General features: G+C 40.0%; 1 protein-coding gene across 1 annotated transcript; it reads right to left on the reverse strand.

Moving 5' to 3' along the window:
- Nucleotides 1-5953: 5953 nt before the first annotated feature.
- On the reverse strand, nucleotides 5954-9514 carry LOC116492291 (G-protein coupled receptor 55-like). The gene is made up of 2 exons (XM_032192846.1): nucleotides 9461-9514; nucleotides 5954-6887 (listed from the first exon to the last, which is right to left on the reverse strand). The coding sequence occupies exon 2, from the start codon at nucleotides 6878-6880 to the stop codon at nucleotides 5954-5956; it is 927 nt and encodes a 308-aa protein (XP_032048737.1). The 5' UTR covers nucleotides 6881-6887; nucleotides 9461-9514.
- Nucleotides 9515-14067: the final 4553 nt, after the last annotated feature.

Consider the following 14067-nt stretch of genomic DNA (forward strand, 5'->3'; position numbering starts at 1 on the left):
GGTGTCCCCTCCTCTCCCTCTTCCCCCTCTTCCCCTTTTCCTTCTACTTTGATGCTTTATGGTTTTTCAATTGCTGTATGAGTCGACCAAACACAGCTTGGAAGTCACATTCACCATTGAGCAAATGGTAATTATAGGAAGTTGGTGGAGTAACCTGACATTGATGAAGATACCCTAAAGGGCAGCGAGTCCTACCCTGTGTTGTGACCACCTGTGGGGTTTGGCCCAGCTGGAGATGCTGCTGGAGGGGTTCCCAGGCCCAAGAGGAGCACTGCTGCAAAAGGGTGGGTGCTGAGCCTAGGGGCTGCTGGAGGAGACATATTGGATGGGCTCTGCAGGAGATGCTGGCAAACACAGAAAGAAGAGAACTTTCTTTCCTGTCCCCCTGAACTACAGGTAAGAGCTGATGGGTAAGAGCAGTCTGAGAGTCACATGCATGAAAGGGGGTGAAAGCAAAGCATTGGTACAGTGAACTCTTTTATTTTATGGTATTAAGAGGCTTGGTAGAAAAACATTTAGGGTAGTTGTACTGGATGAGCTGCTGTCACTGGGAGATGGGAGGGAAATAATAATTATTTTTGAAAAAAAGAGTGAAAAAAAGGGTCATGTGTTTAGCCAGTGGGAAGTATGTGCGTTAACTGGACATGCAGAGGCTTCGTTACAGTAGGTGTTTTATTCTTTTATGATATTCTGCTTCCAAGTAAGTATGCTAATCCATATGAAATAAATTTAAAAATAGTTTACTAGAGAATTGCTGAACAAATCTAAATGGGATGCCTTTGTCTGCTTGACCAGTTTGCTTGTTGAGGGAGGCAATCCTGGCATTAGCCTCACCAAATCAAACCTTTCTTGGGATTCCAGAACCACGATAGGTAGCAGAGGTACCATGTAGGAGGTAAATACCACCCTGCCCACGTGTCTGTCACACAACACTGCAGTTCAGAGGGTAAATGTCAACCGTGGGTGGTTGAGAAGACCTTGTGAAGTCCAAGTGGGTATGATACTTGAGTTTTATGAGAGTATGTAGCAAATTGGATAGGGTGTAGAAGACAGTGTAATGGGATCCAGTGGATGGCAGGTGAAACCACAAATTTATTGGGTTAAATGAATTTGGAGGGTTTTGTTTGCTTTGTTTTATTGGTTTATGAATTTATTTTGGCTGATACAATTTCCCATTTGGATAGCTTGGTTAGTTTGCCAGGGAGTATGTTCTCTTCACTAGTGAGCTTTATATCAGGAGTAAATTCCAATAACCTGTCCTATGATGAGTTTGGTAATTTAAATATGATACCTTTCAAAATTCATTTCAAATTACTGGGTATTGGGGGTTGTAAGGTCTATTTTTCATTTTTAACCTGCATTGTATGAGAAATTACCATAGTTAATACCTTGGTTACTTCTGCCTACTATTTGTGAGTGCATCCATCGGGCACTTGACTGGATGAAAATAAAATTGTTTTTTGTGAATATTCTCACCTGGGTGTTCTGAAAGAAGCTTTTTAAGATTAATTGCATCAGCTTCTGCCCAATTCACAAAAGAGAGCAGAACTTAAAATGTCATTTTTAAAGGCATTTTTAATGGGTGTTTTTGATTAGCACTTTTTTTTTCTCTTCCACTAGGACAATGCTTCTGTAACCTTACAGTAAAACTGAGTCCCTGGGAGAAGAACTGGGTATGTGGATCATATGGATATATGGATCATATTCAGGTTCTTATCAGTTTTCTGTTTATTAGAAATAATGGTGAGAGAGAAGAAATCTCTTCTGTTGTGCAGTCTGAAGATAGAAATTGTGAACTTGTGTGTTTAGTCAGGAAGGCTTTTGTTGTTGTTTTTAAACTGTCAAATGTTTTTCAGTTTTATTCATCATCAAAAGTGTTCCGTGCTGTCTCAAGTTGTGATTTTTGTGTTCTTGATTGCTGTTGTCCCTGGTATAAAAATACAACTAACTGGAGATTCTCCTGAACTAACAGTAAATTTCTTAGAGGAGCCTATATGCAAAATTCTGATTTCAAAAGAAGCGTAATATTAGCTAGAGGTCAAGGAAATAATTTAAATATATTATTGAAACATAAATTCATCTTGAAACACAGTGAAATGAAAGTGACACCTTCTTACTGAAAAGATCTGTTCTTCTTGTGCTAGAATATTTGACAATTGTAGTAGCCCTGTAAAACCAGCACAGCTGGGTGCTCTTCCTTCTTTCTCTTCCTTCAGAAATTTAAAGTATGCTTTGACAGGCTGCTCTCATTTACAAATATAACAAGCAAAATTTATACAAATGGAGTTATATATAAAATCACTTCTGGCCAACGAAGTGGCACTGGTGGTGGTAAAAAGGGCAGTAGCCCAATCTAATTTCCATGTTCTGTTCTTTGAGTTTTCTGCAGTGCATGGCGTTAAGCAGACTGAGTTTGTTGAGCAGTGTAGTGGTACATGATGGGTCCCATCACTCCCTGTTCTTACAGATAATTTTCATAAACAGATCTCTGTTTCATTCACGGAGAAAATTAAATTGATTTCTTTCTGTAAATGGAAGTCTCTCCTTGCCTGCATGTGCTGGGTCTCTACCCTTGACTGGGCACTGGCATGAGCGAGCGCCGTCTCTAGCCCTGGCAAATCAGGAGTCCCTGCATACCTTTCCTCTGTGGATCTGCAGACTTAATCCTTTTAAGATAATAAAATTATCTTTTACAAGTACTTGGTGAAAAATAGGCAGAAGAAGAGCATACTGCTTCATTGTCCTCGTGTCAGTTATCCTAACTTTGTGTGATACGTCACAGTTGCTGCTGCATGGTTGTTTTTAGGAAGTTAGTGCATTTCCTCAGTCTTATGCTGTGCTTTTGACACATAGCTATAGTTGTAGAGCTATTGGCAACCAGTGCCATAGCATTAGCAGCACTGAGAGGCAGCTTTTTGTCTTGGATGGGGAAAAAAACTTGTGTTTGCTGAAAGTCGGAGTGGTGGAAAGGGACCTCTGGAGTCAGCTTCTTTCTCAAAGCAGGTGTTTCTCCAGCACTAGATTAAATCAGCTCAGTTATGAACTTTGACTGCATCTTGGAAATGTCTGTGGGTGGATATCATACAGCTTCTCAGTAGAGAAGCATTGCCGTCTTAGTGAAGAAGTTTTTTGAAATATTGAACCTGAACCAAGGGCCTTTGCTCCTTTCTGTATTGATGTGAACAATGGGCAGTGCTTGGCTCCATCACCTCTACCACTACCTGCCAGCATTCTGCATGAAACCAGCCTTTGACCTGTGCCCCACACACCCAACCATCCTGCAAGACACCTGCTTGAACATCTCCAGTTTCTTCCCATCTCTCTTGAAACAGAAAGCCCAGACCTGGACATCCTATTCCAGTGTAGTCTCATCAGTCTCATTAGAGGATGATGATAACTTTATTGGTTTTGCACTAACCACACTTTTAGTGAGTCCTGGTATCTCTTTTATCATATTTACCGAGAGGGCACCTCTGGCTTGTATTGAGCCTGGTGCCCACTGTCACCCTTCTGGGAGGACACCTACACCAGCCCTACTTTCCCAGCCTATGCTGAGCCATGGGATTGTCCTACCCCAGGTGCTGTACTTTGGATTTCTCCCTGCTGCACTTCAGGACATTTCTATTCCCCTGTCCTGGAGTTTAGAGGCTTGTTGGAGCTTATAGGGTCACACTGGAGTGAGGCTCTACCTCTTGCCATCTTAGACACACATACCATGCATTTACTGTTGTCCACACTGAACAACAAAGAGAGAACTCTGTGCATTTTGGAGGAATTACTGTAGGAGAGTTGGCAGGGGGATTACCAAGAATTTATGTAGAGGGTTTCCTCAGATTTTTTTTTTTTTTTTTTAATAATCTAAACGTCAGGATGCGATTGCCTTTACTTCTTTTACTTTTTTTTTTCTTTCCCAATTATTTCTGGTAATTTAGTTGTTCTTTGTTACCATAGTTATGAAGTGCTTTCTGAGCTAAGTCTTGGAGCTGTTTTAAGGAGCAAATAGTAAAAAAAAAAAAAAAAAAAAAAAAAAAAAAAAAAAAAAAAAAAGATGGAATCAGGGATAAGAATCACACTGCTGTCAGACTGGGGAATTAAAATGTATTTTTATAGCATACACTGCACGTATACAGTTTATTTAGTAGAACATGTTCTTTCCAATACACACATTTCATATGCAAAGTAATGTGAAAGCTACAAAACAGGCTAACTCATATTGAAAAGGTTGCAAGTTCCTGAATGACCGAGGCAGAAGCAAATAATGTTTTGAACACCTACTGTTTTGTAAACCTCTTCCTCCTGCACATCTGCAGATAATGGCAAAATTGATGGCAAAACCCCATGTTTCTCAGCAAATTTCATGCCTCAGCTGTGTTAATATGTTTAGTATTAACAGGTTTTAAAACACTCCCACATTACGTCCAGTATTAGGTGTGTACAGCTGTCCACTTGCATCATCAGTCATTTATTCAATAAATCAATTGACTGAAAACTGTATTTTCAAAACTAAACCCATGCCTTTTTAACTTGCATGAGACAGAAGCTGCTTTCTTTTCACATTTTGAATAAAGTGAACATCTGCCCTGGAATGAAGACTTTGTTTCAAGCAATTTTAAACATTTTTACAGCTGTTTTATAAAGAGACAAAAATGGGTTTCTTGATGTGAAAGTGCATCTGGGTAAGAGCAGGAGCCATGACAATATAATGGCACAAGAAATGGCAGGCTTAAATTGCAAGAAGGAAGCCTTTAGTTTCAGCTTAGAGCCAAACTTACAAATGGTCCAAGGGTGGTGATATACCTGAAGGGCTGACTGAGGATGATCAAGGCACATCCAGAGACAATTTGTGAAATACAAAGCACAGGCTAGGAGGGCTTCCTCGAGGAATGAGTGGCATAAAGCTGATCCAGTCTTTCATCTGTGAGCCAGGAGTACATCAGACAAGTGCTTCCAAACTATATTTCCACAATGCTGTGCTTGCTTCCCTAATTCCTCTTTTCCAAGAAAGAAGACAGAAGAATTTCATACATGTATCTTGTTATATCTTTGGCAGAAACACAGTGATGGTCACCTGCAGTTCATGTACAACCTTTCACTAAATGCACTATGTGAAGGGATTCTTTTGTTTTTCATGTGCAAAACCAGTTTTAAAATGGTAGGAGAAATTTTAAATTTAAAATTGCAGGAACCATTCTGATTTTTTCCAGAATTATTATTATTATTTGTTCTGTGATTCCTCAGCAAAGAGAATCGGGGATGTTTGTTGCTCGTTACTGTTGTATACCAGGTAAGGTGTCCTTTGTGGAAAAGCAGGGGCTGCTGTCCTGTGTAACAGCCCCAGCTGGTGTATAATGCTTACAAGAGGGGTGGCTCTGTGTTACTGCAGGCCAGCCAAGCTGTCCAAAGCAAATGAGTTCTGACAGAGACCTTCTGTAGGGTTTACCGAAGGAAAGAGCAGAGCTGGACTTTGGCCAGATACTTTCCTTTAAACACGTAGTTACCTTCTAAGTTAGCAAGAAGGTTTTAAATAGTTATTTCTGTGTTTGTCTGGTCCCTAGCAAAAAAAAGTTTCTGATCACATTGGCAAAAGGAAAACTGTTACAGCTGTGACAAAGGTTGATTTTAATGGGCATTCCAGTGATCTGCATAGTTTTCCTGTGGCAAACCTTTCACGTTCAGTAGGTAGCATCAATACAAATGCTTCTTTGGGCATCACTGTCACTTTCCTAATGCAGTTTCTTTTTTCCAGAGTTCTTCCTTTCATCTTAAGGGAAGAAAAATATTCACATTCATGAGGAAAAAGAAAAAAAAAAAAAGATGTCCTTCTCAGTCCTGCAGCCTCCCTGCAATGGCCAAGGCGACCTTACTGCTATGTCTAGGATAATGCTGTCAGTGTCCCCCTTGCAAGGCAAGTGGCAGCTGGGGAAGAGGCATTCTTCCACAGCAGGAAGTCCCATCATGTGGTACAAGGCTTAAAGACAGGACACAGTTCAATAATTTTTTTCAGGCGTGCTTTCTCGCGAAATTCTCTTACAGCGAAGTAATAGAAGATGGTATCGAGACAGCAGTTCAGGTTGGCAACCATCATTGACACCTGAATGAAGAGGCTGATTTTTTGTTTCAGATTGCAGTCCACTATTACATGCTGTCTCACCAGACACTGTAGGCAGATTGCGAGGTGGACAGGTGTGAAACACACCAAAAACACCACAAGGTTGATGATAATTACTAGTAAGGAGCCTCTGTCTTCTGCTTTCTTTTTAGCACCGTTTTTGTGATTCAGAAGAATCCAGATGTTTTGGGCAGAGCAGAAAACTATCACTGAGAGTGGGATCAGAAATCCAAAGACCTCCACAGAAACAATATAGGGAATGCTCCAGGCCTGTTTTGACATGTTGTGAAAACAAAGTAATTCATCTTTCTCTTGAAACACGTACATCGGGCTGCTGCAAAACCAAGTTACTGCCCAGATGAAGCAGCAAACCAAGATTGCCCACTTGGGGGACTGGTTAGCCCAACCTTCAAATGGGTACCTTATGCAGATATATCGGTCAATAGTAATGCAGACAATGATGAAGATACTGCCGTAGGTATTGACAAAGTACAGAGACTGGATAAAGGCACACAGTAGTCCAGGTGCTTCTTTGGTAGAGTAGTACAGCTTAAGCGGGAGTGAGAGAAGCAGCAGGATATCTGCAAGTGCGAGATTGATCATGTAGACTGAGGTTTTGGTCTGTCTGCTCCAAAAGCGGCAGAATATGGAGAGGGCCAGGACGTTGAGAGGCAAGCCAAGAATGAAGGTGGGGATGGAGATACCAGACTGGATGGTGATTGCTAACTTGTCGATGACTTCAAAGTCGCATTCCATGCTGTCGTTGGTCATTTCTCCCCTAAACCACACAGAAAACGGGTTGGAAATGTGTGAGTTTCACAGTTAATGCCTCAATATATCTCGCTGCATCTTTTGTCTGGGTACGAATTGAGTAAGCACATGTTCTAGCTTGTGTTTAACTTTCAGCATTGGTCAGTTTGGGGGTTTACAAGTATTTTAATTTGTAGTCGATGATCTCAGATAATCTGGCAAAATTAGCAAATGAAAGGCATTGCATCTTAGTAATACTTCTTTAAAAAGTATAATTTGTGTGGAGTAAGTATTATCATTCTTAAAAAATATACATATGCTTTAACAAACTATGCTCTAAATATGTTTTTCATAATCTCTTTAATAGAATCACAAATAATTCTAAATGAAGGACAAAAAATTGGAAGTTAAGGTTTCCAGTCCAGCTCAGCTAACCAAGTAGCTTAAAAGAAATTTTAGAAGTAAGAAGTTTTTAAGATGAACTTGATCAAGAGAGGATTCTCTCTTTAAAGGGCAGAAAGTGATGGGTAGCTGACAAGCACTTCCAAATTATGCTGGATTTTTCTAAAGAAAGCAAAAAACAGTTGTTGAGAGAATTTTTGTTTACATGTCTGAAATACAAAGACAGTGGAATAGAGAGCAAGAAAATCAGCTAAATACTGACCGAGGAAATGTCCGTGGGCTTTGCCAAATCTTATACCTCTGCTTTTCATGCAGATGTTGATATTGTGCTGGAGTTCAGAGGTGGGGTGGTTTACAGCAGTCAGTGGGGCATAATGGAAATATCTGAAATGGATAATCTGGAAATATCTCTGTATGTGAACAGAGAATGTATGCAGAGTTTAACATGTTTATGTTGTGGAAATAAGATTATTTCCAGCTCAAACTACTGAAAGAACTGGCACACAAAGCTGAACTTCCAACCCAGGAGTTACGGAGTATATTATTATTGTATCTGGAAAAAGATCAGTCTAGCCTATCTGTTTGAAGGAAATCGGGGCAAACCTGATTAAAGCCGTTCTATAACTGCTAGGTCAAAGCTTTTTACAGATTTATAAATAAATAAATAACTGAAAACATGGTAAAGTAAGTAAGGCTTAGACAGATCTTGCCAGACAATTAACTTCTTTGATGAAGTGTCTGCTTTTTCAGACATGGACAAGGCTAAAAGTTGAGGGTACTCACACTTTAGAGAAGTGCACTAGAAATAACTATAGCAATAGAAAAACTGGGGATGCTTGAACAAGGGCAGCTAACTTTGTGATGAAATGGTTGCTAGAAGGCTGGTGAGGACTATGGCAAGTGAGGGTTAGTAGGGAGATGCACAAATTCAGGCATGTTAATATTTGGCAGTGTCTCCCCTGGTGAACCCACTGCGAGCGTGACCTGTGGGCTGCATGAAGCAGGGAGATGATGTTGGTTGTGGGGCCAGATCCAGCTGGCACCTCCAGAGACTTGAGGAAATAGCAGCTTTCCTCTGACCTTAGGAAATGGCAAAAGGAAATATGATCATTAGCAGTGGATTTATGAATGAAATGAAAACAAAAAGAAAACCTCGATTTGTTAGTCTGAGATTGAGTCAATCCCTTTGAGGCAGCTACTCAGAAAATCCTGTGATCATGGTACATGAGAAGTGAGACAACTCCGCTAAAGGTGGAGATGTATTGATGCCATATATACAAGGGAATGTCAGAGAGAGGCTGCTGTCACCTGGGGCCAGAACAGGTAAGATAGGAGTAAGAGGAGATAGGTAAGAGTAACAGGTAAGAGGAGATAGGGGTGTCACGCTGTTGTGTGAGCATGTGTGTCCTGTGAGCTGGAGAACCCATTTAGCTGGGGAAAAGTCTGATGACATGAAACATTTTGGGGGAGTGACAACACCTGTTGATCCAACACTTCATGTGCTACATAAATATACCAGAAAATTGTTCGTGGTGTCTCTTAAAAGTATGAGTTTTGATTCTGCTGCCACCAAGTTTCTGTCTCACCAAATGCTTTTTCTGTAGAATTCATTAGTACAAAATTATAGATAGCATTGCTCTTGAAAATGGTTAGTTTCAGGAAGATGTTATCCAGCCTTTAAAGTGGTAATTTCAAGTATCTACCTGGAGTTCCTGATTCTCAAAAGCTTGATATTTTTAATCCTTTCACCCACCTTGTACTCAAATTTCATGTTATGAGTAAGCCAAGAGAATCGTTTGAAAACTATCCCTGTGAAGTAATACATCTGCCCAAGGTTATGAATAATCATTTTCAACAGCTTGCAGTCATTTAATGAGCATCATCTTTATCATATTGGCCAAATTATTAACAAAAATACTGAAGCTGAAAGATACTGGACTGTACTTCACACATCTTTCCAGTACAACAGACTGATTAGTAGTCCTCAGTGGATACCACCATGTTGCTTACTCATTTTGTAGAAGTTTCATACAGATCATGTTCACTTCATCTGCTTGTGAGAATTTCTTTAGAGATAGTGTTTGAAGCATGCTTCCCCCTCCCACACTGTTCCCCAGTGCTGTCTGTCTGTGATAGAAGAAAGTCAAAGTACTTCGGTTTCAGTTATTCTCAGACAAATCTGTGTGAATCGATACTTACTGCTGAGTTGTCTTCTGGGTGCTTGCAACAGATTCTTCAGTGGGTGATTCAAATATTTTTCCAAATACTGAAGGCACCCTCAGTGATCTACCATTTCCCAACTTCTCCTTTTCCACCTTCTTAAGAGACAGGCAGTGTGTTTGCTCTTTCCCAGTCTTCTGAAGAAAACTCCTCTGTCCTCCAAGAGCTTCCTGAAGAAATTGCCTACAGCTCTAGGATTGTTTCAGACAGCTTCTAGAAGTCAAAAGATAATGTTAGAGTAGAGCCTGTGCTTAGCACTGCTAAAGGAAGGCAGTGTTAGCTGGTGCAGACCCACTGCCGTCACTGCGCCGTTTGTTCTCGATTCTTCCTATCGAGTGAGGATTTTGCACTTCTTACAGACTAGTTAAAAATTAATGGTTTACCAATGAGCAGAAGCTAGTGGTTAAGCTAGCAGCAGATGTACTGACCTAGGAAATGGAATACCAAGATTTTATAGTATCAGCTTTGCTGAATTTTGAGCCATGCAGCGGGCTGCATGAGTTGTTTTCTTTTTGCAGCTGAGATCTGAGTTCATCTCGCTCTAGCCTGTGATTCCCACAAATCTCGATGTTAATACAGGTTGGGAATGATAGATTAAGTATATGGTTATCCTGGAGAGCTTCACTGGCAGGAATATCCTCATCATAAAATCTATAACTTACTCTAAGTGTAGGTGTAGCTTTAATAATAAGGAAATGTTAATCGTATGACAGAACACAGCAAACCAATCATTTTTAATCTGGCTACAATACAAAAGAGGAATGAGGAAAAATCAGGTCACAGCTTCAAGCAGGGACTTTTACAGCATTTACCATAATTACCCTTCTAATCAATTCAAACCAAGTAATGTCACTGCTATGATGCACACTTTGTTTCTGTCTTCTACATTATTATTCACGTTAGGTATAAATTATTCTTTTATGGTTGCTCAGGAGAAGACTAAGATGGCTGGGTACGATAAAAAGTAGTCGGTCCCACATCTGCTATATATTTCATCTGTAGCTGGGTAATTTCTTACCATTTTATACTAAGATTTTGATTGCAACAGAACATACTAATGCTTATCAGTAAAACTAAAATTCTTTCTTTCTGCTCTAAGACAAATAACACTACATTTGATCTTAACTTTTGATCTTTATAATAAATACTTATCAGACTAGCTTAAAAATAGTGCTCTACAGTCTCTGCTACTATTTGATTACTGCTATAAATTAAAATATGAATTATTTTACCTGAACCCTGGCAAGGAGATCAGCAGCATTGCTTCAGTCCAGGTTGTTGTACAGAGCATGACAGCATCTGTTTATAGACCATACCCAGAGGCTCCGTAGATGGCATAACCACATCCTTCTTTTCTTCTCTTTTTTTTTTTTTTTCCTATTTCAAAACACACTGCCCTGTGTTTCTTCATACAGACAAGCAAAGGTGAGAGGATGTAGAGGTTTTACTCCTCAACTGTTTCCAGTCACTGGTCCATATGTGTGTGTGTGTGGGCAGTGTGTCTCTGAAGCCAGATTTGGTTTCGGACTAGCCTTTATCTGGTGTGAAGCAGCTGAGAGCTTTTATGGGTTTGTGGTGGCAACCTCTGAACTGAAGATTATTTCTTGTGCTGAAGGAGACATGGAGTGAAAAGTTGCAGGGAAGACTGTCATAGAAATAGGGCTTCTTCCCCCAGTTTCAATTTGCATAGTGGAGATCAGTAGTTCTGTACTCAGATGATTGTGAAAGATTCAGCTACTTACACACGTGCAGCTGTTAAACTATTTAAAGGGCCTGTGCTAGTTTTAGCCAATTCTGGTGTTTCATTCATAGTTGGGAGTTGACAAATATATGCTTATTGGCAAGAGGAGTGAGGTATACAGAGTACTAAACTAGTGACTTATATGTGAGCCATACAGTGGACAGGACACATTTTTCCTGAAATGTGCTGCCTCTTGAGCCCACAAGACACATGGAGCTTCCCAGGCTTTTCCACCAGCAGCACTTTCCTAATGGAGCCTGAAAATCTTCCTCTGCTGTGGGGAGAGGTGACTGTGTTTGCAAAGAGTGAACAGCAGCAATATGGGAGTGTTAATCCATTGCTGCTTTCAGGAGATGATGCACAAGGGTGGAGCACTGCAAAGGACACAAAGCTGCTGGTCTCCTCAACTCCTGGCCAAATGTGCTTTGGGGGCGACTGGTGTCAAATGGATGTTCATGGTTACATAAAGTGAAATAACTTATTCAAAATAAAAAATTACTGTTGTTCAATGACAAAGTGACATTCTCTGACATAATAATTCTATCTTCACTCAATAAAACTGACCCACTGAGTATGGAATTATATATATATATGTCATATGGACGTTTCAAATGTATGAGTGCGGGTAGTCTCCTTCTGGACCTCCTGTGGTTGGAGTGTGAAACTCACCTGGTATTGCTGAGAGCCACTCTTCTGAGTTGTGATAAAAACTGGCTGCTCATTTACCTTACACATTGCAATCCTTTGTTGAGTCAGCAAATACAGGAAAAAAAAAATAGCTCTAAGTAGCTCTAGGTGACATTTTTCAAATTGCCACCTAGCTTTGGAGGTAATTTAATCTTTATAGGAAAGCTCTGTTCTTCCCACAGGAATAGTAGCACAAGCATTTGTACCACAAGACTTGGAGAGGAAAAAAAAAAAAAAAAAAGGAATTTCTTAACACTCTTTTTCTACCATTTTCTACCCGTCTCATTTGAAAATGAGATTTGAAGCCAAAAAAAAGTAGAACTCAAACAAAGCAACAAAGCTTGGGTTAACCTTGTAACAAAATCACGTGGCAGAGGAAACGAAGCCAGCATGATTCATATCATTTGGGAAATGGGTTATAGAACTGGAAGGTCTGAAGGGCTTTACTACTTCTGTCTTCTCAGAGCTGTGGGGTAGCTGTGAGTCTCAGCAACAGCTTGTAATGAGTCTGAAAGCATGAAAAGAAATCTGAGTACAACTCGATATTAAAAATACACTTTGATACTCAGTGCTGCCTTCACTCCCAGGACTGGGTTCATTCCTCATGGCTCTGTGAACTTCCCATTTGGTGTCACTTAAAGAAGCAGAGCTAAAAAATCAGCATTTCTGCACACATCAACCACACGTTTGCTAAGCTGGCAGTTTGCTTGTGATATGTGTGGCTTCATTGCTTGTATGTAAGCATTTAATTTGGTGGTAGGCAGATAAATTATGCTTTTGCAGACTGGCTCTTCACTGTTTTGAATTAGGACAGCTTTAATCTAGAGCATGTTTAATGAGGGCAAGTTGTGAATGACTCACTCCCACACCTGCGGACAGATTATCAGCTAAGAAATTAGAGCCCATTTCCCCTTCTCTTTGGTGGCTGCTTTTGTAATTTTTCCCAACAGGTGTGGTAGATGAACATGCTCAGCAGGGAATATTTCTATGAGCCCTTTGTGTTCCAAGTGCCTTTATCACACAGCCCTCCTGCTTGCTAAATGCTGAATTCCAGAGACCCAGGCATCTACAGGGCTCTGAGGTTTTTGATGGAAAGGAGATGGGAGGGTATTGTTTGTTTCAATTCTTTTTTTTCTTTCTTTTTTTTTTTTTTTTTTCATTAACCGCATAAATGTGGTAGAGGTACATTGCTCGTCCTGCCTAGAGACAACGGTCTTGTCAAGCTTCTTTTGCCATTGTTGCCTTTCAGCTAGCAAACAAATAGTGGTTGGTGGGAAAAAGAAGAACCTAAAGAAAAGTCTGCATAACTAAAAGGGAAGTATATGAGCAAACAACTTATATGGTAAAAATAATTTTGTTTGTTTGTTTTTGTTTTTTTGTTTTGTTTTGTTTTTGTTTCTTTCTTTCTTTTTTTTTTTTTGTTTGTTTGTTTTTTTTGAGACTGATGAGTTTTCTCCATGTTTCTCTAGGTGCAAGTGTTGCTCTTGCTAAGCCAGGCAGTACCTGTCATTTTCAAGGAATCAAAGACTGTTTCAGAGGAAACTTGTTCATACAGTGCAAAACCACATACATTTGCATTACAGCAGCTTGAATTCTGCTGTTCTTTTTTAATGGAAAATATATCAAAACAGCTTTGCAGTTCAGCTTTCATAAATGTCTAAAATACATGTTTGCTTGTATTTAATGGCCAGAATGGATTGAGCTGGGTTTCAGATCTAGAATTAGTAAGCTCAAGTGTAAATTAATGAAATTTCAAAGGTGGGGTCTGATGTGTTTCTGTGCCACTCCAAAGGCAAGTGTGACTTTCTGTTCTCCCAGGCAGCTATAAAACATAGAGTTACATATAGATTCTATAAAACATAGACTTCATCATCTAGAGCAAAAAGACTCTGGAAGAGACATTGCCCAGTGAAGAGCTAGGAGGTGAGTGGAAAACTTCCTTCATCCTTGTGAAGAAATAGAAGGCTCATCAGCCCAGACCTGAGTCTAAGTCTACCCCAAAGTCACCTTCAGTATTGTGCTGTGACTGGTGTCTGATATTTTGGTGTGTTTTTAAAGGTTTCAAAAACTGGATGGACAAACTGAGCTAAGCTAACAAGTTGTCTTGTTCTGGACAGGCTACCACAGCTTCTTGTTACCACAAAATGCTGAGATGTTC

The sequence above is a fragment of the Aythya fuligula genome, chromosome 9, assembly GCF_009819795.1.
Source record: "Aythya fuligula isolate bAytFul2 chromosome 9, bAytFul2.pri, whole genome shotgun sequence".
Classification (NCBI taxonomy): domain Eukaryota; kingdom Metazoa; phylum Chordata; class Aves; order Anseriformes; family Anatidae; genus Aythya; species Aythya fuligula.

Excerpts from the sequence above, each read along its gene's own strand:
- LOC116492291 (XM_032192846.1), bottom strand. The coding sequence starts at position 6,880 with ATGACCAACGACAGCATGGAATGCGACTTTGAAGTCATCGACAAGTTA.